Consider the following 22,610-nt stretch of genomic DNA (forward strand, 5'->3'; position numbering starts at 1 on the left):
AACACGGATCGTCGCTTAATTAGTGGAGTATCATTTTTTGGTTAGCTGTGAAATACATAGTGGGGAAAATGAGACTCGGGACGAGTTTGGATAAAAGAACATCTCGGAACGAGTTACACCTTATTGTATTCCTCTTTGGAATTTCGAGACTGGTAAGTACTTACATACCAGTTTAGCAAATTTTCAAGTTTCTATTAATAGAAATTGTTAAAAATTTGCTACGATTTTGCTTTCAATTTTACATGAATAATCGAGTAGTTTTATTTTGACTCGGCAGATACTTGATATAAATTGTGCACAAATTCGACATCAACGAGAATTAATTACGACACAAGAAACTAACGGACATGACCAACAAATGCAAAGTATTTAAATAACATTAATAAATAATGCAATGATACATGTAAATTTTGAAGTTTACTTTGAAACTCTAAAATTTATCTTTTCAGATGACAATGAGCGACGACTCTCACCCGGAAGTAGGTTTCACTTGGAATCACTTTCTTCCAGTGATATGACCGCTTGGTGCAATGATTTGGAGGAATCTGAGCATATCGACGTCCACAAAGAAAAGCTGTGCAAACCTTACTTTCACCAAAGTCTCGACCAGAAGAAACTGATCCATTCCGCCTGGCCCAGGCCAAAGATTGCTTGCAACGAAGCCCAGGACGGCCTTATCGTGAGAGGAAATTACATCAAAGTGACCGACTTCACCGACGTGAACAGCACCTCCGTCAAGAATCCTTGCTCCAAGAAACTCAAATCAATTTCGATTCTCGCCACGAGGAAATTCTTTATCGACTCAGATCTCACAATTTTGGGGCTTAAGCAGGTCTCAATAATCGCTCCGATTTGGGACATGCATTTGACTCGGGATGACCAAATAATGTCAGGATTCCATTTCAAGTTTGATGGGGAAGACGGGATTCCTTGGCCAGCGAAGGTGAATCGACCCTCAACTTCAATACTGTTTGGGTTCAAGGGAGAGGATGGTTATGCTGGAAGGCCTGGTAATCCGGGAGCATATTTTGTCGGCGTGGTGGGACACTGGGAACAATCCGGCGGCGAACATGTCAGTCCACTTCCTCTCTACATTTCTGTCAACGGAGGCAACGGATCACACGGACAGCAAGGCGAGAAAGGAGGCGAAGGCAAGAAGGGGGACGATGCGACTGACAAAACACTTCAGGATGTGGAGAAAGCTTCCATCGTGGCGAGTCATTGTTGGGACAACAATCACAACGTTCCTTCGTGCACGAATAGAGGAACTTTGGGACACGATGGAACAAAGGGTGGAAATGGTGGGAACGGTGGCGTAGGGGGCAAAGGTTTGAGGAATATTCGTATTAGGAGGATGAGTTAAACAAATATTACTAGCTTTACTTGTTTGATGCGTAGGAGGATTTCCGGGTGATGTAGTAATTCACACAGTTTCACCCTCACCAAAAGACCCAGAAGTCATTGTTTCGATGCAGAAAGGTTCCACTGGGGATCCAGGCTGGGCTGGCGAAGGTAAATTAACTATTTTAATGGTCATTTACTGAATGCCAAATGATAACCAACAATTTTTTCAGCCGGTCTGGGCGGACTTCAAGGGGATCGCGTCGAGTGCGAGAATGACGGGAGGAGTTGGGTCAACTGTGTAAACTACGGAGTCTACACGCGACAACCCGACGGTTCCAAGGGGACGTGGAACGTATCAACCACGAACCAACAAGAGCCAGCCCATACTGAACAAATCATCGAGGGCTACAGACTTTTAGGCGATTGGAAAGCAGATGCGTTTCTCCAACTGCCCGAACCAGACATTGACATCAACTGTGACGTCTTGACCGATTGGTTTTACCGCAGTGGGAAAGCATATGCCTACGAGTTGGTTGGATATCAGAAAAAGATATTGAATTTACAAGGTAAAAATTTCCCAATATTTCCTAAAAAAAGAGTCTTACAAATCATGAATTAATCAATCATTGCAATAATTATATTAAATAATTTCAGACAGTACTGAAAACCAAAACGCCCGAATTGAATCCGTCCTCACCTCATTTGCCTCTCGGCTTGAAGCCTTTGCAAATTACACCAGCACCAAAAACGCCTCAAATCCCTCGTGGGTCAAGGAAGAGAAGAAAGTCCTCGCGACCCTGTACTCCTCCACACTCTCCACTATTTCTCGTCTCCGTGAAACCGACATGGTGTTCGACCTCGCCCGATACGCCGGCGTCATCACGACCACGCTCAACGAACTCGAGGAGAAAAAGGTCGTAGAGAAGAGTCGAGCCGCGATGAGTTCGACCTTCAAACAAAAGATCTCCCAAGCCCTCTCCTTCATCTCGGACACCGTTGGACCTGTCTTGCTCTCCGTGCGGACCGAGCTCAAACACAACACCGACTTTCTCCTCAGTTCCATCATCAACGCGGAAGAGGACGCGAAAGACGAGGTGGAAAAGGCCAAGAAACGACTCCAAAAAATGAAGGATTCGATGCCTTTCGATAAGTTTTTGACAGGTTTAAAATTCGCTGAACAAGTTGCGTCCTTTTTAGAGCCACAGGGCACCCTGGCAGGACCAGCCATCAAAACTTTCGCCGCTGTCTCGAAACAATTCAGAGATGGGCTCGATAATTATAACGCTTTGGCGAAAGAGCATAAAACCCTGGAAAAGTTGGGCAGCGAAGTGGAAAAGGCACAAGAGGCCGTCAAAAATTTAAGAGTATACAAATCCTCCATCAACAGCGATATGATCCCCATCATGGCGAAAATGAATGACGAAATGGCCCAACTTTACAACAATTTGGCGCAAGATAAGGACAAATCTGAAGTTTCTCTGCGTGTCACGCAGCGGAAAGTGCAGGGAAGTTTGCGCGATTATAAGAATCGTATTAAGCAATTTACCAAAGATCAAGCAATGGAGGAAAGCATTCTCACCTGCGTGGACAAACTCGACCAGACCATGACCCATCTCATCGACTTGTATATTTTAATCAAAAAGTATGAAGATCAAAGTAAGTTTATGGATTATATCACGACCATAAATTCGGACGACGTTATGGATATTACCGACTTGGAGACTGCTTCTTGGATCAATTTGGTCGCCCAAGCGAGCAAATCCAACCTGCTAATCGAGCAGTATGATAAGTTCATGACCTCCTTTAAACAATGGGTCTTCCCCTTTGCGAACAAATACTTGGCCAAGTTCACCCTCCCGGAAAGTTTGCAATTGACGGATAAGAATTCCAGCTTTCTCGTGTCGAAATTAAGCGAAAAAATCTCCATTTTGAAACAAGACTTGGCCATCGTTAAGGAAGATGTAAATTTCATTACAATGGAATTTGACCCCAAGTTTACTTCTGGGCAAGCCTTTTACGTTTGGGAAAATGATGAGTGGAGCGCCGAGATACGAAATTTTCTCAAAGGAGCACCCATCACATTGACAGCGAACAGTGAATATGGGGTCAAGAAAGGGTTTGCTGCTGTAAAGTTTGTCATTGCGGAGATCAGCTTGAGATCCAAGGTAAAAAGAGAGCAGGGAAAACTGGACGACTTGTTGAAGCACTTCAAAGTAGAAATGGTCCACTCGGGAGTTTCGAGGTATCAATTTGGGGGAGAGAGCTATCAAATTCCGGGACCGAATATAACGATAGCCTACCATTTCGAGAGAGATCCCGACACTCACTTGCGACTGGGGAGGAACGAGGTTTATAAAAAGTTTGCGGCTGGTGACTCCATAATGAGTCCGTACACTTTGTGGACCTTTCAGCTCTTTTTGGCCAGTGACACCGCGTCCTTTTCGGATCTGGAGGTGTATGCAGACTACGTGGATTTGGAGTTGGTCGGAAGTGGGGTTTACGTCGATGAGGCGAATTATCTGAGCAAAGGGGGTGTGATTGGGGATTTGCATCTGGAGAAATATTATGCAAGGGAGTACTCTAGCACTTCGTCGAGGTAGAAGAGATAAACACGTTTAGGTAAATATGCACGTATGTTAAATTCCGACTTTAATCATTTTGATTTTATTGATGAACTAAATTAAGTTAAATTACTTAATAACTGTTGTCTTGGTTGAATTTATTCTACGATTGTGACTCTTACAAATGAAATTTAACGAATAAATACATTTTTATGAAACCACAGTTTGTCGTACCGTTATTGGAATTACTTGTGTAATATAGGATTAAGCTTTCAATAAAATCTATTATACATTATACAATGCGAAATATTATAATGCTTGCATGTCTCAAATCCGTAAATCTTAAACTACCAATTTGTTTCATGAACCAAGATTTCCATTAGCATATGTAACGAAGAACACTCCGCGTCCCCCAGGGTCACATATGTAGGATTCGAAATGTATCTAATATCGCCTCCCTGTCGGTTAAATTCCTTTGTACATTTAGACAACTGTAACAGACGCGCATTGTGTAACTGTTCTGATAAAGTAAAAAATGTGTGGCTTGATTGGCATATTATAGTCATTCCGATAAGTCAATTGTACATTGAACTTGTGCAGATTGCCCATTACATGTCGTTTGTTCATGGTATTATGACCTGCCTCAATTTAATGGCTGGAAAGTCCAAATGCTTATTGCATCCTTACATAAGAATGTCGGACTTTATCTGTGACAAAGTGGTGTTCAAATTGACTGGAATATTACAAGTAGTTATTTACCACCCCCCACATGGAGATGGTTGAATGCCAGCTAACCCTTTGGTTGCCAAGTAAGTAACATTCACGTAGTCACATCTATTTTAGCAAGGAGGTCCAACGTACATGAACATTATTTAATGTTTCAGGCTCCTCATGTATCACACCAGTTGCCTAATTGCTGTCATGCTGACACTGTTAATATCATCTTAAATTTGAGCAATTAGAGTACAGAATACTTCTTAAAAATGAAGACGACGGGGTTCTATTACTTGTTGATTTTACTATTTTTTGTCACTATTGGTACGTAATAATTGCTTATATTTGTTAATTGTTTAATGAAAATCATGCAGTTGGAAATTCATATTTTCTAATTTTTAGGAAGCTGTTCCAACTCAAATCCTTCGAGATCGGACGACTTGAACTGTAAATTAGAATGCGAAGCCAGATTTCGAAACCGTCTCGTTTGCAGCGGCGAGTTCACTGCAGACCTTGATGACCCAAACACAATTAACGGGTGCAGGTGCTACTGTCTTAATAATCGATTTAGTTGTGATGCAACGCAAGCTTGTTACGGAGTTTAGCTATCAAATTTTATTGATTACGAAGCATTTAAATAAATAAAATAAGGAATTCTTAAATGATACTTATGTAATCTGATCAACGCTAGAAGACGACGCCTTTAATGAAAAAGCGTAGGTCTTACGTACCATTGATAAAAACCGATTGAAAAATTTAGCCAATTTTTGAGAAAACTATATACATCGAAATTAAGAAAATGAGTAGAAGGTATTTAAATGATAAATAAACACGTAAGCGAAAACGTAACCTTGCACAGAAAATAAATACACAAATAGAAATGCTGTATTAATTTTCAATTTCAATTTTCTTTTGTTTATTTATCAACTAGCACACCGATTATTTATATAACATGTACCTGCGATAAACTTTGTGTCATACATTTTTTTCATATGTGAATGCATACACAGAAAGTACTAATAATTTTTACATTCGTAAAATTTATATAAAAAGAAATTTCACCAAAAAATTGCACCAAAATTTCTTAAAACGTTAACAACAAATGAATCGTATAATCCACCACACTTTTGCTTATGGTCACCACGCTTGGCTTATCCAACATATGGAATGGTCCAGACTGTATCCCAATTACTTTAATGGAATAAAACAATCTCCTCTCATACCGCGAGATGCACCGTCCTCTCAAAAACGATATAAAATCAGACGCCGTTTCATAAACTTTGCTCGCTAGTGGCAACACTACCACGACAAAGACTCCCCCAAGAAAGCTGGTTAACGGGAGGATGAAATAAAGTGACAGGGGAAGCACATCGTGGAGGCGAACGGTCCCGTAATTTGTCAGAGTCACGAGTCCAACCCCGAAAAATATTAATGGCGGGATTGTATAATAGCACAAAGTTTGATTGAGATACTGATTCGAAAGCTGCAGCTGTGAGTACAATCGCATTATTCTCATTGGTGAAGTACCTCTGATCCGTTGAACTTGACGCAATTGTCTCATCCCGGATGTGAATCCGTCCATCACGATTAAAGCCAAGGTGAAAATACCTGAAACCACTTTTAAAAGTTCTGTCCACAATAGCGTCAAAACTGTGGCTCGAAGGAAAATGGAGAAAAAATTGGGAATGAAATTTTCAGAGTTTATCAAAATTTGTAACGGGGTGCGCATTGGGTCGAGGTGAAGCCACATAAAGCCTGGCACTATGACGGGGAGGATGAAGAGAATGTATTTGACGAAAGTTGACACGACCAGTTCCAACAGTTTATTCGAGGTTTGTTTGTAGTTGATTTGACCGAGTGCTGGAATTGCATGTACATAATTGTTACATATCGTTGCTGTAAATCCTTAATGTGTCAAGTTGAAAATCAGTTGGAACCATAATATCCCTAAACTGTATTGAAGTGTATTACGATTTTTGGAAGCATTTTACATATGTGTAACTATATTTTCAATATGGCACATTATTGATCTACAGTGACGATATACAGTTGTTATTCTTAAGTTATTGTAAATATGTAAATACCTTTTATTCTGTTGTGCAATGGTGAAATTGAGTTCATAATGTTGCAAAGACAAAGGGGTCTCCACGCCACGAAGTAATTGAACTGTGTAAAGGCGGAAATTATTGTGATGAAATAAAACAAGCAAAACCGTTCGGCAATGCGGAATATTTCGTTTTCGCGTGAATATTCATCCTCCTCTGGAATCCTGAACACGTTTTGGATGAGGATAACTACGCAGATCAAGGTGTGTGTGACCAGGAAGATGGGACCAAGCTTTTGGACGAAATGCTTCCCTTTAGAAATTGGAATCCGGGATACTTTTCTTTCTACGAGACGAAATTTAAACGGCAATATCGCCACGTTTTTATAAACTTTGAGAAATTGGTCGAACGCTTTCCATAATTTGGGAGATACGAAGTCAAGTTCAGGAGGATTTTGGTGTGGTTTCTTAATTTTCTTGCGTTTCCTGTCCATCTTTGACTTCATATAAGTATGGATATTCGCGATAATTGGTTTAGTCATTTGAGAAAAATTTGCAAAAAATCATGCGTTTAGCAAATTCAGCTAATCTGTGGTTCAGAGCAGTAAGAACAAACATGGAACGAGCCATGAACGAGTATGGAATTTGGTACAACTTGTCAGTAGTACCATCGACCTCCATTACGCCAATCAGTTACGCTGACGAAGTATGAATCTCAATGACCAATTTGGATGCATACACAACTGTGTTTTTTGTTTACGTGACTGGTACCCTACACACTAACAAACTTGAAATCAGAAGCAGTAAATATTGAAATATTTAAATTGGGCAAAATCGGAGTTTTGTATTTTACAAGTTTCATTTTATGTACTGTGAATGCCTATGTGTTGAATTATTTAATATATAAATGCGTCACTCTTGTATAAATGCTCAATGAACAGCAAGAATCAATTGCGCATACAAAATTTATGCAGATCCCATTGGTCAAGAACTTGTTAGATAAATCTTATAACTATTCGTCTTGCCAAATCTTGTCAAATCCAGAGTGAAAAATTGATTCACGTTTCTAAACAAGGTGCCATAAAAGTGAACTGAAACCTTAAATATAATGAAGTAGCGGAATCGAAGTGCTGAAAACCATACACGAAACATTCTGCAACAGTATCTACCAAAAACGAAAATTTGAAATTTTCTACCTTCGACCTTGTCCATACGAGTCGAATTAAATTATCGCGTTGGACAGTTCTTGCAAAATGATATTAATTTGACTCCCAACATGACCTCTTGGCTTACAAGGTTAGCCTACGAACTTACCTTGACTAAAAATTATTTAGATGTTTAGATGTTAATATCTGAGAGCTGAGCTCAAAGATGTAGGCGCCTTCGGACGGACGGATAACTCGGTCGCCTTACATAACTCGATATGTACAATTTAGTAGTGTGTAATAACCCTTCGTATTTTATGACACAATAGCTTTATAAATAGCAAAAGTGATGTAACAACTGTGAAAATATGTATATTATGTCAAAATATGAACTATTATTCCCCGAAATTTTGGTAGGTGTTAAATTTGTTAAATAACAGGTATTCTGTGAATAACAATGTAAAATTCATGCACCCTTCGTATGTACGTACATATAAGTGCATTGGTTTAATTATAACTCACTATAATCTAATTATTAGATTGTGTGCTAAATCGACTTAATGTCCAACTCCATATCTTGTAAATAAATAGGTTGTGTTTCAAAATAATGTAGTTTTCTGTATGTTGCTTATACTTACTTATGCATCTACATACAGATTATGTACTTGTGCATGCTTACATATATACCATACCATAATATGCATGCAGTGGCGGATAAATAGGGTATGTGGGGTAGGCGTGACATAGGGGCCCCCGCGCAGCGGGGGCCCCCGGGTGCGGCGTGGTGTACATATTGCTATACTTAAGTTTGGTCAACGAATTTCGAAAAATAAATTCACTGATACTGCGGATAAATTATTATTAAGTTAATGGTTATTAAGTACTCGCATAACAAATAGTTTGGGGAAACTACAAGTAGTTAGTTGAGTATTTATGTGTATATGTTGATGGTAATTAGGTTACGATTATTTTTGCCGATTTGGAATAAATTTGTCACTGGTCGATTATAAATTGATAACCAGTCAGTGGTAGACTCAAATATATTTCTTCGATTCTGGTTATAATCGTAACCGAGTCATTTCCATTGTGGATTATGTAATCTTGGAAGGTGCTTTCTTGGGGTTCTAACAATTTTTGCATGCGATTCCGTAAAATTTTCGCAGGAATCAATGTGGGGGCCCCTTGACAGAGGTGAGACCTTTTGTAAGCAAAAACTGATTTTTTTATATTCTTGAAATATAACAAATAAATATGTGCCAAGAATTATATTTCAACAAAATTTGGCTAGAAAAAAGTCTCATATCTGTCAAGGGGCCCCCAAATTTATTATCCAGCTACTAAAGTATGAGAAAATTTTGCGGAATCGCATGTAGAAATTGTCAAATAAAAATTATGTTGGCCTCTTTATATTAATCGTTGTCTCAATCTAGTTCATGGTGATTCCGATCTTTGAATTGGGAATTATTGAGACGATGGTCATAAGTGGTTAGGATTAAAAGTAACTGTATAACTTCAGTCATTTCTAAAGCGATACTGTCTGGCGTAATTTTATTTCTGGGAGCGGTGCAACGTAGAAAAAACTGAATATTTTCTCTAAGAAATGAAAATAGTTCGATAACATTACCAGACATTAAAAATGTCGCCAATCGGAGTTCTTTTTAAGCAAATTCATTTTCCGTATCAAGTCGGAGCGTATAATTTAATTAACTTGACAAAATATGCTTGCTAAACATGCATAGTACACAAAATAACAGAAACAAAATATTATAAAATCTAGCATATTTACAGTGTACAAACAATTGAGTATCAAACAATTAAGTGCACGTTGAAGTTTTTTTAACTACGATATGATGCCGTGTACTTAGAGCTTCTAAACTCCACACTCATTTGTGTAAACTCAGCCGAATAGTTCCGCGTCGCCGAGTTTTAAGGTCACCGATATTCAAATGTCAGAATTTTTTAGCAATTCGAAATGAGAGCCATTTGAAGAGCCAGATGAATTTTTCGCCAAAATAGTTTTTAATGCCTAAAATCGCGACCGCGGCGAAATTAAAAGACTTGAAAGATGCAAAAGCCTATAGAAAGTGCATATATGCTTTTGTACATATATTTCAGTATATTGTATATTTTGTAGGCATCAAAAACGTTTTTGGCGAAAAATTTCTGTGGGCGTCAAAAACATCGTACACTGTCGTAGCTCATTTTCCTAGCTCATTTTCTTCGTAAGACCTTGCAGTTTCCAGTAAAATATATTAGAAAGTTCGAAAAAAATATGCAGGGAGTTTTATTTTTTGGCTCTCATTTCGAATCGCTAAAAAATTCTGACATTTGAATTTCGGTGTTCTTAAAAATCGGCGACGCGGAAGTGCGATGAGTTTATCCAAACGCGTGCGGAGTTTAGAACCTCTAAGTACACGACATCATATCGTTACTAAATAAACGTCAATCGTTGTCACTTGTAACTCAATTGTTTGATGCACTGTAGTTAAGAATTTAAAATACCGTTGAATATCGCAAAAAATCCCACCTAGGGGCCCCGAGTTGGCTTTATCCGCCACTGTATGCATGGTACTTATCCAATCGCTCAAAACTAGATAATATCTAGTTTTGGGACGGTAATATGTATGCTTATCTACTATGCATGCACGTAAATGCATATACTTAAATATTAGATTATAACAGCATCATTTATTCCCCATAAATAATTTTTGTAATTATGCACACTTTGAAGAAGTGGGCTAACTCATAGATAGACCCTACAGCTGCGAAAATCAGGTTCGAAAATCAGGTTTGAGTTCAAAAAGTTTGAGGTTTTTTTCTAAGTTGCATATAAAATCAAAACAACAAAAAAAAATTCATCTTTTAAAAGGTTTACACGAGCTGTTTAAAGTCATGTTAAAAAATACCAATGGTTAACTTTGCCAAATTGTTTTTAATCCGGTATTAATGAAACAAATTTGTTAGTAAATATGTAAATTGCTATCCCATTGCTATGCATGTCGTATTTTTCGTGCGAAAGTGCGTCTAGAAAAATATTCCTTAAAGCAATATTTGTTTCCCAAAATTATGTACTTACATTGTAGTTAGCGGACATTGCATAACTTTGTGACGACGATTCAAACAGTTTATTTCACTGAAACTAATAAATTACAATTTCTCCTGCATATACGCGTTTATACATGGATTAATTCATAGAAATATACAGGTCTAAAAAACTCGCTGCCGAATGCCCAAAGCAGAAAAGAACAAAAGGCACTGTACAAAAGACTATGACGATCCACGTAATCTCTCCAAAAATCTGCATCGATCTACCATGTAAAGAAATCTGTTTAGCGTGCAGCGTCCAACTCAACCAAACCCCGAAATTCAGCAAAAATAGCAGCAACATGGACAACTTGACCCACTTATCTTTACGAATCAGCTTTTTCGGGGTGTCGTGCAGCTGTGAAATAAAGAAGGCCTGAAATGCTGCCTCTCCCCAGAGGAGAAAGGCCAAAAATATGTCGATACATGTCCAAAGGTGTCCAACAAGGGGTCCCTTCACCGTAAACGGGATTCCAATTATATTCGGAAGAACGCGCAGGGTGACAAGGATCCCAAGTTGAAGAAGGGGACAAATCAGAAGCAACTTGTCCAACTCGTGATGACCTCCATGAGTCGGGTCACTTTGGCCCCTGCCGTTCAGTTTGGTTACAAAAATTAATATTTCTATGGACAAAATTGCGATATTGAAAATAAATTGTTGCACGATATATGTTATAACCGCCGACATGTGTTCCGCTTGATGCATCAAGACATAAAATATAGATATCGACCCAACCGTAAAAACGCTGACTGCAATACACGACATGATTATGGTTAGTTTGAAGGAGGGGGATGCCTTTTTATGGCGGAGGCCTTCTATTTCGAGGGATTGTTTCGTCACGAGGGTTTCCAATGGAGTGAATGATGGCATGGAATTTGCTCGACGAAGACGCGTCATTCCTTTTCTCGTGACATTGGTTGATTCACCTGTAATTATTTCTTCGGAACAGTCTTTGACCTCCAACCTGTGCCACTTGTTGGCGCAGAAGAATGCAGAGAGGAAGTAAAATTCCGGCCCCACCGGAAGTAGGTGAATAATGAAGTCTGCTTGTTCATGGAATGCGTCGTATTGGAAACATTTCACCCTCTTTTTAAAAAGTTTTGGGACATATTCGGCCCATGATTGGATTGGATACTCAAGGTTTCTTAGGATCCTCTTCCTGACACAAATTTCAATCTGGGTTAAAATTATTTCTTCCATGACGTGATGGAAAGCGAGGCTGAGGGAGGTGGCGCCCACGATGCTCCAAGTGTAGTACGAGAGTGAATTGTTGCTTGGGATGTATTTCTACGTCAATTTAAATAATGGAAATTTGTATTTACTGATAACTATTAATTTGTGGCTTATGTAAATTACCTCTTTGTTATACAACGCCTCCATGAGACCCAAGGCGAGGCACATTTGGACAAGGATTTCAAAAATTGTAATACATTCGAAACAGTCTGGGGCGACGAAAATGTAGCGGAAATGATTTATCAATTCGTACCCAAGGAAAGTCTCGTAGCAGCAGAAAAATGCTGAAATGAGACACATTTTAATAATTTTTTATGAGCGTAAATAAATGGAGACATGGACATCGGCATAAAGTCAACTCACCAAGACCGAGATATCTGTGACCTCCACCTTCAACACGGTCCGAGCGGAATCCCGTGTTCTTTTTCTGATTCTTCCATTCCCTGGCAAGGAGAATACACGAAATCGTACAAAAAATGAACTTGGAATATTCCGAGATGCCATTGGAATCCCGTTCTTCCGAGAAAAGTGGGACCTCAAAAACAAATAGGACAGAAATTGTCCCAATTGCCAGAGCAAGTGATGGGATTTGATGAGGGAATGACATCAAGTTTTGCGTATGGATTCGCTCACATTCTTATGAAAACTGGTGCGAGTACATAGTATGAGGTAAATTTTATTGTAATTAAATAAAGTTGTATAATATTTATGCCAATTGGCGATACATGATTCAGTATTAGCGAGGAAGTTCAATTAAAATACATTCACCTAATTATAATTCACATATTTAACATAATCATGTTGGATTATCGTTCAAGAATTACCATAGCCTTTATCGCGCCAGTTTTTTTTCTATTCATTGAATTGACAAGTTTTTTTTTATTTGAAACAACTCTTGTTCTTTTCTGAGAATTTATGGATATTGATGATATGTACGTGTCTGTCACAGATGTTCAGTCACGTCAGGATTATTTTTTGTGTTATATAAGTAAACTCATGACCAATTCGGGTAAAATGAATATAATAAATTTCATGTCGAAATACTAAATTACTTGTGAGATTCTGAAATGCATATGTGTAGGTAAATCTCCGAAAATGCAACGTGATCTCAATATGACTATGTATATAGTATCAGTAATGGAGTCTCACAAAATAGATGGAATTTCACACGACCAACCCTGCATCTCATTTTCATTGTCAAAGCATATTCAATGCAAAACCAGTGATTAAAAATATATGAATGTGCGTATTTATTAATCTAAACATATATAAAATTTATTTCAAAAGTCTTACAAGTATGTATATTCAGTGCTATGATTAAATAAATGCCCGGAATTTTAGGCATACTCCATATATCTGTACATATATAAATTTCATACACGTTGGACTTATGAGGACATAAACTCAAATGCCCAAAAATTAAGAGGGCATGAAATAAATGCCCTGGCCGGGTACAAATGTGATCAACTCACTACCAATCCTTTACAACTATCTTATCGAAATGTACAAATCAAAGAAACTAGCCGCGGAATGTCCAAAACAGAAAAGAATGAATGGAACTGTAGAAAACACTAAGATTGCCCAATTTAAATCTCCGAATATCTGTCGAGACCTGCCACATATCGCAACCTGCTTCACTTCCAATGTCCAGCTCAACCAAACTCCGAAATTGAGCAGGAATAATACTAACATTGCAAACTTCACCAATTTATCTTTACAAATCCGCTGTTTCGGCGTATTTAGCAGCTGAGAAATGAAGAAGGCTTGAAATGCCACCTGACCCCAAAGGAACAGACCCAAAAATATGCTGCAAGCTTTCCAAGCGTTTCCCACCAGAGGGCCCTCAAAATTTATCGGAATCCCGATGATATCAGGGAGCAAGCGGAGTGTGATAATGATACCTAGCGGAAGTAGAGGACAAATCAAGAGAAGCTTGTCCAAATCGTGGGCATGATGAGACGGATTTGTTGCTGAACCGCAATTTCTAAGCTTTAACAGAAATAAGAAAATTTCCAGGGACAATATTGTCGCTTGTAAGATGAAATGTTGAGCGACAAACGATGTTATGGCTTCAAGGTAATTCTGTCGTCTTATAAGGGCACAGAATAGCGATATCGTTACCAGTAAAAAGATGCCTATCGTTACACAAGTTACGAGAGTGGTGATTTTAAAGGGTAAGGATGCCTTTTTGCATGGCTTGGGTTCATTGCTGACCATTTCTATTTCCAATACTTGCGCAGACGTTGTTTGTGGACTCGCCAATTTCAGAGGCCGACTTGGAACTGAGTTTGATCGACTTCGTAGCACTATTTGTTTTGGACATGTGTTTGAAATATGATTCAAAATTAAATCCGGCGATGATTTTCTACCTTTTTCTTTCTCATTGTTATAACCCAATTCTTGCCACTTGTTTGCGCAGAAGAATGCCGAGAGGAAGTAGAACTCTGCACCGACGGGAAGCAGGTGAATAATGTAATGGGCTGTTTCTCGATATGCATCATATTGGAGACACATCACCCTCTTTTGGAAAAGTTGAGGGACATGTAGCGACCATGATTGGATTGGATATTCGTGTAGAAAATCTACGCCAGTTTTATTCAGTATGGAACTCTCGATCTGGGTCAAAATTACTTCGTCGACGATGTGGTGGAAGGCGAGGCAGAGAGACGTAGCCCCCACGATGCTCCACGTGTAATAAGACGTTGAGCAAGAATTCGGCAGGTATTTCTAAATTGGGAAAATTTAAAAGGATTGCGACTGTATTAATGTTCATAGTTTTATTGACTTTTTAAAGTAATTGACGAAGTCACAGACAAGACTTCGAAACATGACGTGTAGAATTGGTGTATTCATAAATCGGTAAAACTGTGTACCAAATTTCAAAATTTTACTCTTATGAGTCGTGGACTGTAATTTGAATTACAATCTAAATGATTCCGTACCTGCTTATTATACAAGGATTCCATCAGCCCCATGGCGAGACACATCTGCACAATAACTTCAAGGACAGGCATTGTTCCAAAACAATCGGGTGCAATGAATACGTACAGAAACTGGTTGACCAGTCGGTACGCGAGGAATGTTTCGTAGAAGAGGAAGAAGGCTGTAATGTACAGTAAATTTGTAAGAGTTATCAATTTGAAGTCACTTTCCGGATGGAAATTCTAATATTTTTATATTGTTGACTTACCAAGACCTAAGTACCGATGACCACCACCCGTGACGTTGGAAAAGTTGGGAGTTGTTTTTTTCTGAGACTTCCATTCCCTGAGAAGAAGGAGACATGATCCCGTGCAGAGGATAAATTTCGACAACTCGGAAACTTTATTGGAATCTCTTTGATCTGGGAAGACTGGAATTTCGAAAATGAATACGACAGAAATTATTCCAATTGCCAATGCAATTGATGGAATTTGATGTGGGAATGTCATGAGGTATGTGCTTTGTCTATGACTGAACTGCAGTGGTGTTGATTTTTTCGCGTTAAGTAAGTCCAGATTTACGCATAATTTGATTGCATTTTGTACACAAAAAGGGATGCAAACATCTGAGTTTATCATTCAGTCGGTGTCGTGAAAATTTGTGATTTGTTAAAATCATATGTCGCTCATGAGAAATCCGGTTTCATGATGAGTTTGGAATCAGATTTTTCTTGATTACACGTCAGCCAAACAGAATCCATTATTACAGTTCTGGAGTACGTCTGTGACTTCTGGTTTTGCATCTGTCGCATTATTCACTGAAATCACAGACGTTTAAATATGGAATTATGCAATAATTTGTGTTGGCATTTGTAGTAAATGACGTTTACCCTTATCAAAGCTATCATCACAACAATTACAAATTTTTTGCAAGTGAAAAAGTCGGATTGGGAGGCGTTTAATTATGTCCTGGCCCAACTCCTCATAAATATGTAGGCATGACAATAAATTCTACGACTTAAACTTTAATTCTACGAATTTTATAAATAAATGTATGCCCATACAAAACGCATACATATAGTTTCTAAGTGTACATGCGTATATAAATAAATATAATACAATATATCTACATACTATACTATTAAAGAGTGGTGTAGATATCGCTTGAGTTACGTAGGGATCAGATTATACATATGCGTATATTTGTTTCTCTCATTTCGGTGTTATTTAATAGTCGGAGTTAAGTATGATATGTGATCGCTCAAATTAGCGTTCAAATTAATGAATGATTATTTCTGCTAAAGTGAAGTTTGGCTGCTTATTAGCTTATCGCTTCGACACCAACATACAGACATGCATTCGGTCCAATGTCAGTGGATGTGTCTTCACAATGAAGGATTGACTGCAGGCGACATTTCAGCTCGGTGAATGAACACCTCTCCTTTGGCACTTGTTTCCAGCAGTCGTTCATCATTCTGCAACTATATATTTCAAAACCACTTGGTTATTAAGAAACAACTAAAATTCTGAAAAGAAATCCAAACCAATCATTAGAAGCATTAATTGGGTTTTCCAATCTCATTTCTTGCTCCAAACTTTGAGTAAACTCTTGTCCCCAGGACAGCCCTTCATACGGGACGCTTCCAAGGGTAAAAATTTCCCACATGGTCACTCCGTACGACCAAACGTCAGAATGGGTAGAAAAAATTGAACTGTTTAAGCACTCTATCGCGAGCCATCTCCACGGGAGTGGAGTCTGAACAAAAATAAATTAAAGTTTAATTGGTGTAATAAGAATAAAATGTATATATTATCCTGCCTCACATTTTTGTTCTTAATGTATTCGTAATACTGGTGGAGCTGGACAGAGAGACCAAAGTCGGATATCTTGGGAGTTAAGTTGTCATCAAGGAGGACATTTCTGGTTGCCAGATCACCATGGATTACCTGAATATATGTGCATACATAAACATACATGATTTGGACCTAAATAATTGGCTGCAAGTGCATATTTCGCTTGATAGTAAATTCTGAATATGTACCTTTTTATAGGCTAAAAATTCCATTCCCTCCGCAATACCTAGGCACCATTGGATAAGACGTTGTGTGTTGAAGGTTGTGGAATCATGCTTAAGCAGTTCCATTTTCGTATAGCTTAATTAAGAAATTTTGGTTTAGTTTCTGAATTATTTTGGGTAGTTGAATTTAATTAATTCGAACTTCTTAAGCAGCTTACGTAGGATCATCCGTTGAGGACAATTTATTGTCGCTTTGTATCCCTGATTCCGTAAATGAATCCCTATTCTCGTTTAAATAAGTTTCAAGAGAACCCACCGGATAAAGCTTCATTAATATGAGAAATCTCCCTGGAAATTGAATTCAAATATTTTTAAACACAATTTTATCGCGTGACATACACGCAAAAAATATATATCTACCTTTTTCCAGGTTTTTGGTGCAACAACCAACAAATTCAGCAATGTTTGGGTGCTTTCCGATGTAAATCATAACCTTCGTCTCCTTCAGCAGAGCTTTAAGATACTCAATACTCGCGTCAGACTTGACAGTTTTAACGGCAACATCCATCAATATTCCCACGGAATTTGTGAACCTTCCCTTAAAGACGATTCCAAACTGTCCAGAGCCCAAGACTATCTTAAAATCTGCCGAAAAATTAAACAAATCTTGACCTACTTATCATTCTTTTTAGGATATGCCTTTTTAAAAATTAAGCACCGATATCAATCCGATTTTTTGCAATTTCATAATGTGTATCGTACGGCGAGCTGAGCACGATACTTGACGAATCTTCATTACTTTTACTTTTTGATTCATATCCTTGTAAAAACTTGTTGGTTTCCTCCTGCAAAGCAATTCTTTCAGTTTGATACACACTTTGCTTTTTGCGTTGTTTTCTTCGCTTAGCGATGTAAAATAAGATGGAGAAAAGCAGTGTTGCTGTGATGAGGAAGACGGCAGCGATCGGTATTAAAATTTGTACCAGGACCGAATTTTCCTCTTGATTTGCAGTCTCAAACAAGTCTTTGTGCCTTTTAATCGTGCTCTTCTCTTCGGAGCAGGATTGCAGTGATCGTAATTTTAGGTTGAATTTGCCCAATTTGAGTTCTTTATGTTCGGCAAGATTTGTGGAATCTAGTCGGAGATGAGTTCCGAGTTGTTCGAGGCAATCAACGTCCTCGTAGAGGAGGAGACAATCTTCGTTCATTGTGTCGATTGAGTTGGCCACACCGTTCCATTCGATGGGAAGTGTGATGCAAGAGTCGAGACGAACTTTTATAAAATTTCCTAAAATAGATATGTACATGTTATTTTACATTGGCGTGTTTACAATGAGGTATAATTCACTATAATGTTCACTGTATCTGTAAAATTTTGCAAAGTAAATATTGATGCCAATATGTTGCAAACTTTGATGAAATATATCTTTAAAGACGTATTTCCCCGTGTATGCAGTCTCTAAGCTGATTTTTCGAGTTAAATTTTTAGACAAATTATATGCAACGAAGTTACTAAATGAACTATATCAATTAAAGTCCCCATCCTTATAACAAATATGCATGTACCAGTACCACAAGCTTTACGTAATTATGCTTGCCATCGTCTTCAGTAAGTAAACATGCTCACCATAAAAATGTGGTTCATCATATATTACGACCTCACCCCCGTCCTCTGATGTTGGACCAGTGTCCAGTTTTCCGGACGGAAATGCCTTTCGCATCGTGGAATTCAGACAGTAGTACAAGCATGAACTAATTGTGACTGCTCGCCGGTCCAATCCATGATTCCAAGTATCCAAGCTGCCCTGATTTGCAGGTGGGGCACGAATCATTCTGTGATCGTCATGCCCGTTACAATCTCTGCTCGTGTAAATGACAACGCAATCTTGATGCATTCTTAGAGACGATATCCGTCTCTTTAATGAAAGTGGGACCACTGTGCACCCAGACAAGTTGAGGGGCAGCCCAATTCCTGTGAAGATATGTAACAGTAACACAAATGTGTACACCGGTTTATGAAGAATTTGGCGTTATTTCAAATGACCTTCAAAATCCCGGTTTTCGTAAAAAGTTGCCAAAACCAAGCCTGCCTTTTCGTTTTCTAGCTCCTCTTGAGAAAAGCTGGGGGGACAGTCGGAAAAACAATATCGCACCGATCGAACCGGTGTTTGGCTCGGGAGGAGGTTCCAGTGTTGTTTGATGTCTGTGAGACGAATCCGTTTCCAGGACTGAATGTTTCCAAAATCGAAGCAGTCATGACTTGGGTAGATCTTGATACAATTTCCCGGAATCACTTCGATGTAGTTGAATGTTTGAAACTCGGCGGGTAACAGTTGCGCAACTGTGGTACAGTTTTCGAGTGAAGCGTTGCCAAAATAACTAGGTCCTGACATTTGCATACATTTTGTATGATATGTCTGTATCAATGTGATTTACATATTTATGATCAGGACAGGACGTATTTACCTTGGCCATAAAATTGCTTGGAGACGCGGAATTCAACGGTGGTGGGCCAAACGACGTCCTCGGCGTGAATATGCTCTGCCAGTATTGTTGTCGCATTTTTTTCTGAGGCACAAACCGAGTGGGGAATTAAGACTATAATAATTGAGATTGTGAGAAAGTTGGTTTCTTGTTCGAGGAAGAGTCGGTTCTTTGTAGTCAACATATTAATTAATGAACTTTGTCATAAAAAAAGTACGGATTGATCGAAAATAGGGAAAACAATGTTGTGAAGATATGTATGACTTCACAATAACCTGCGACACAACCACGTACGTGTCCTCATTTAGGAATTATGCACATATTGATTGATCATGAGCAATATCTTGTTATATAATGGCATTTTTACTTCCATTTACATAAATACGAGTTATAGTCATACAATATTTCGGTCTGTCAATGTATAGTGGGTACATACATATTTACTAAGGATACGGTGAAGACATATGTAGATAGTTGTCAAATTTTCTCTTGTCATGTTGGAAACACTTTGTGTTAAGGTTTTTTTTTGCAAATAAACTTCTTAACGTCGGAGTAAGTATGTAGATATTTGCTTAATGAGGTAATATGGGGATGGAGATGAAGGACAGAAGAAGAGTTTATTCACGTACATAATCAAATGTTATTCCCTGTTGTGCAACACAACAACATGTAACGTATACAAATTGTATGTAAATATTTACACATAGCTAAACATACATATTCGGAAATTTTTATTTTAAACGTTTATCCCACTCCACTATGATATGATTTATCCCAATAGAACCGAGTGTCTAAAAATGGTGGACAAACTGGGAAGTCCAATTTAGAAATAATATTTATTTATTTATTTAAATTGTAGATAATCCTGCTAGGTTGGGTAAAAGCGACTATTTATATAACTTCATCGTACTTATCAAAATGTGCATGCGCTTAAAAATGTGAACTTAAATCAGGTTAGCTCCCACATTGGGGACTATGAATTGTTACTATTTTAACCGTATTTACAATTTATGTGTATCAACTCAGCCTTGAAAAATATGGATACTCTAAAATTAGATACATAATGTATCATTATCCAGCTTTATCAATTTTGCCGTGATTTATTCTCAAAGGGTAACAATAATTGCCAAAAAATTAAAATAATTTATCATCCAGTGAGAAATTCCAGCGTGCTACTGATTAATTTGTTTGCGGAATTATTACACAGATTAAACTAGATATTTATTATAATAATCTAGATAACCAATTTCAAAGTAAACTACGTAGTATAAAAATTTTATTTATGCTTTACTCGAAAGTTAATCCCCGGAGTCATACGCAATTCAGCTTATCCGGAATTTAATTAATTTTATAAGTAGATACATCATTTATCATCATAATAAAATACGATGATAGTCCAAAAAAATGTGTGTGAATAAAATAATAACATTTTACTTAGTTTTTACTTGAATATCTACCCATACTTGACATAATCCCGTTATCGTTTCCATTTCCACGAAATTATTCATCCATGTCATTATCACTCTCGTTTGGAGGGCATCGAGATTGTTAACATCGAGATAAGAATGTCACATAGTTTATGCTTATATATCAATGAGAACCATTGCTTTAACTAATTAACTCGATTCATTGTTATTGAGATCCACCTGTAACTAACAACACGAATAAATTACGAATTAACTTATCAGCCATGGAGCATTATTTTCTCTCTTTCTTCATAATATTTATCATCTCGACTTCCTTGGTGAAATCCCAGTTCGTCGCAGTGGAGTCCAAAGTGAAGCTTCCCAAAGCGAAACACGGAAGTTGCGCTGTTTATGATGGCAACGACTCGATTTATATTTTGGGAGGTTACAGCATCGACACTCCGCAGTCGTCAGAGATCTACAAATACACAATCTCCTCCGATACCATCGCCCAAATTGGCGAGCTGCCTCTGCCCGTTTTCGAAATGTCAGGGTCGATCGATACCTCCGGAAATATGTACACTCACGGCGGGATGATTGAAATTATGCATGAAAATGGAACACTCGATTACCATTCATTGACAGAAATTTTTAGGTTACAATTTAATGAATTTACATAACAATATAATTGTATTATGCATATTGGTTATTAAGGAACAATTCTTCTATCACATACACAAACATATTTAAGTACGTATGCGTATGCACGTATCCTTAAATGCTTCTTGCTTAATATTTAGATTTGACCCTGTCGCCAACACTACCAGCAAAGTAGCAGACCTTCCCGCACCTAATCTCGAGATGGTCTCAATTCCTGGAGATATGCCAAACACGGCTTATATTCTCGCCGGATATCATGACAGAGAAGCCATCGTTCTGTTCAATATGACCGATCTCACAGCCTCCAGGATTGCAAATTTGCAAAAAGCTTACTGGTTCATGACAGCAGTTTCTTCCGGGGACGGTTTTGCCTTCATATTTGGAAATGAGGATGACAACATTGCGCCGACTTATCCTGTGGCAAAAGTCAACTTGAATACGCGACAGGCAAGCTATGGACCTCCCACATTTCCAAGATTGCTCGGAATGCCGGCGGCCGTATGGGATGGAAAATTTGCTTATATCATTGGCGGATATGGAAACATATCGGCGGGTTATAACACAGACACGATAATTCAGTTTGACCCAAGCACCCTTGAAAATAAGGTTATAACGGTGGCCAATTTTCCCACGAATGGTAACCCGGAATTATTTTTTGCATGGACGAGCGCCGTTTATGTGCCAAAGCTGCATCGTATTTATATATTTGGCGGGATTAACAGGGGACTAGACGGGTGTGTCGTTGCCGATTGTACGACTTGGCGTGATGGAATTTGGTACATCGATTTGCCTCAAACTTCACGAGCAGCTATGCTCCCAAGTATTGGGTACATTTTGTTATCATGTACTATTCTTGCAGTGATGATAAGTACTAAGATTCAAGTACAATATTAAATTCACTATTAATTCACAGCTATTTACTGTATGAACAGAGAGGGTAAAGCATAAGCTTAAATAAATCTGGATCACTTTTAATCATAAGATTATTATATGCA

The 22,610-nt window shown here is 38.2% G+C and overlaps 6 protein-coding genes and 1 long non-coding RNA gene across 7 annotated transcripts; 3 read left to right on the plus strand and 4 right to left on the minus strand.

The window, feature by feature from the left end:
• Nucleotides 1-4,128, plus strand: LOC110862306. The gene is made up of 6 exons (XM_022111526.2): nucleotides 1-152; nucleotides 278-365; nucleotides 450-1,328; nucleotides 1,399-1,512; nucleotides 1,575-1,910; nucleotides 1,999-4,128. The coding sequence occupies exons 1-6, from the start codon at nucleotides 69-71 to the stop codon at nucleotides 3,942-3,944; spliced, it is 3,447 nt and encodes a 1,148-aa protein (XP_021967218.1). The 5' UTR covers nucleotides 1-68; the 3' UTR covers nucleotides 3,945-4,128.
• A 472-nt stretch (nucleotides 4,129-4,600) lies between these two features.
• LOC110841844 lies at nucleotides 4,601-5,284 on the plus strand. Its single transcript, XR_002547257.2, has 3 exons — nucleotides 4,601-4,714; nucleotides 4,790-4,943; nucleotides 5,022-5,284. It is a non-coding gene; the product is annotated as an uncharacterized LOC110841844 (long non-coding RNA).
• Nucleotides 5,285-5,560: 276 nt separating this feature from the next.
• Nucleotides 5,561-7,435, minus strand: LOC118439025. Its single transcript, XM_035860053.1, has 2 exons — nucleotides 6,704-7,435; nucleotides 5,561-6,479 (listed from the first exon to the last, which is right to left on the minus strand). The coding sequence occupies exons 1-2, from the start codon at nucleotides 7,203-7,205 to the stop codon at nucleotides 5,704-5,706; spliced, it is 1,278 nt and encodes a 425-aa protein (XP_035715946.1). The 5' UTR covers nucleotides 7,206-7,435; the 3' UTR covers nucleotides 5,561-5,703.
• A 3,475-nt stretch (nucleotides 7,436-10,910) lies between these two features.
• On the minus strand, nucleotides 10,911-12,759 carry LOC118434129. The gene is made up of 3 exons (XM_035846921.1): nucleotides 12,490-12,759; nucleotides 12,250-12,410; nucleotides 10,911-12,180 (listed from the first exon to the last, which is right to left on the minus strand). The coding sequence occupies exons 1-3, from the start codon at nucleotides 12,731-12,733 to the stop codon at nucleotides 10,993-10,995; spliced, it is 1,593 nt and encodes a 530-aa protein (XP_035702814.1). The 5' UTR covers nucleotides 12,734-12,759; the 3' UTR covers nucleotides 10,911-10,992.
• A 616-nt stretch (nucleotides 12,760-13,375) lies between these two features.
• LOC118434104 lies at nucleotides 13,376-15,674 on the minus strand. The gene is made up of 3 exons (XM_035846900.1): nucleotides 15,317-15,674; nucleotides 15,069-15,229; nucleotides 13,376-14,853 (listed from the first exon to the last, which is right to left on the minus strand). The coding sequence occupies exons 1-3, from the start codon at nucleotides 15,555-15,557 to the stop codon at nucleotides 13,615-13,617; spliced, it is 1,641 nt and encodes a 546-aa protein (XP_035702793.1). The 5' UTR covers nucleotides 15,558-15,674; the 3' UTR covers nucleotides 13,376-13,614.
• A 366-nt stretch (nucleotides 15,675-16,040) lies between these two features.
• Nucleotides 16,041-19,772, minus strand: LOC118433532 (platelet-derived growth factor receptor beta-like). The gene is made up of 10 exons (XM_035845527.1): nucleotides 19,532-19,772; nucleotides 19,110-19,451; nucleotides 18,693-19,037; nucleotides 17,784-18,353; nucleotides 17,486-17,710; nucleotides 17,284-17,413; nucleotides 17,090-17,201; nucleotides 16,872-16,994; nucleotides 16,592-16,803; nucleotides 16,041-16,528 (listed from the first exon to the last, which is right to left on the minus strand). The coding sequence occupies exons 1-10, from the start codon at nucleotides 19,731-19,733 to the stop codon at nucleotides 16,369-16,371; spliced, it is 2,421 nt and encodes an 806-aa protein (XP_035701420.1). The 5' UTR covers nucleotides 19,734-19,772; the 3' UTR covers nucleotides 16,041-16,368.
• A 1,412-nt stretch (nucleotides 19,773-21,184) lies between these two features.
• LOC118434757 lies at nucleotides 21,185-22,594 on the plus strand. The gene is made up of 2 exons (XM_035848938.1): nucleotides 21,185-21,610; nucleotides 21,756-22,594. The coding sequence occupies exons 1-2, from the start codon at nucleotides 21,240-21,242 to the stop codon at nucleotides 22,507-22,509; spliced, it is 1,125 nt and encodes a 374-aa protein (XP_035704831.1). The 5' UTR covers nucleotides 21,185-21,239; the 3' UTR covers nucleotides 22,510-22,594.
• Nucleotides 22,595-22,610: the final 16 nt, after the last annotated feature.

Source organism: Folsomia candida, unplaced genomic scaffold (genome assembly GCF_002217175.1).
Source record: "Folsomia candida strain VU population unplaced genomic scaffold, ASM221717v1 Fcan01_Sc001, whole genome shotgun sequence".
Taxonomy (NCBI): Eukaryota; Metazoa; Arthropoda; class Collembola; order Entomobryomorpha; family Isotomidae; genus Folsomia; species Folsomia candida.

Excerpts from the sequence above, each read along its gene's own strand:
- LOC118434104 (XM_035846900.1), bottom strand. The coding sequence starts at position 15,557 with ATGACATTCCCACATCAAATTCCATCAATTGCATTGGCAATTGGAATA. Across the intron at positions 15,230-15,316 it reads TCATCGGTACTTAGGTCTTG|CCTTCTTCCTCTTCTACGAA; the intron begins GTAAGTCAACAA and ends TGTACATTACAG. Across the intron at positions 14,854-15,068 it reads AATCCTTGTATAATAAGCAG|AAATACCTGCCGAATTCTTG; the intron begins GTACGGAATCAT and ends TTCCCAATTTAG.
- LOC118433532 (XM_035845527.1), bottom strand. The coding sequence starts at position 19,733 with ATGTTGACTACAAAGAACCGACTCTTCCTCGAACAAGAAACCAACTTT. Across the intron at positions 16,804-16,871 it reads AATACATTAAGAACAAAAAT|ACTCCACTCCCGTGGAGATG; the intron begins GTGAGGCAGGAT and ends ATTTTTGTTCAG. Across the intron at positions 16,529-16,591 it reads ATTAATGCTTCTAATGATTG|TTGCAGAATGATGAACGACT; the intron begins GTTTGGATTTCT and ends TGAAATATATAG.
- LOC110862306 (XM_022111526.2), top strand. The coding sequence starts at position 69 with ATGAGACTCGGGACGAGTTTGGATAAAAGAACATCTCGGAACGAGTTA. Across the intron at positions 1,329-1,398 it reads CGGTGGCGTAGGGGGCAAAG|GAGGATTTCCGGGTGATGTA; the intron begins GTTTGAGGAATA and ends TTTGATGCGTAG. Across the intron at positions 1,911-1,998 it reads AAAGATATTGAATTTACAAG|ACAGTACTGAAAACCAAAAC; the intron begins GTAAAAATTTCC and ends AAATAATTTCAG.
- LOC118434757 (XM_035848938.1), top strand. The coding sequence starts at position 21,240 with ATGGAGCATTATTTTCTCTCTTTCTTCATAATATTTATCATCTCGACT. Across the intron at positions 21,611-21,755 it reads TCATTGACAGAAATTTTTAG|ATTTGACCCTGTCGCCAACA; the intron begins GTTACAATTTAA and ends CTTAATATTTAG.
- LOC118439025 (XM_035860053.1), bottom strand. The coding sequence starts at position 7,205 with ATGACTAAACCAATTATCGCGAATATCCATACTTATATGAAGTCAAAG. Across the intron at positions 6,480-6,703 it reads ATTGCACAACAGAATAAAAG|CACTCGGTCAAATCAACTAC; the intron begins GTATTTACATAT and ends ATGCAATTCCAG.
- LOC118434129 (XM_035846921.1), bottom strand. The coding sequence starts at position 12,733 with ATGTCATTCCCTCATCAAATCCCATCACTTGCTCTGGCAATTGGGACA. Across the intron at positions 12,411-12,489 it reads TCACAGATATCTCGGTCTTG|CATTTTTCTGCTGCTACGAG; the intron begins GTGAGTTGACTT and ends GTCTCATTTCAG. Across the intron at positions 12,181-12,249 it reads AGGCGTTGTATAACAAAGAG|AAATACATCCCAAGCAACAA; the intron begins GTAATTTACATA and ends AAATTGACGTAG.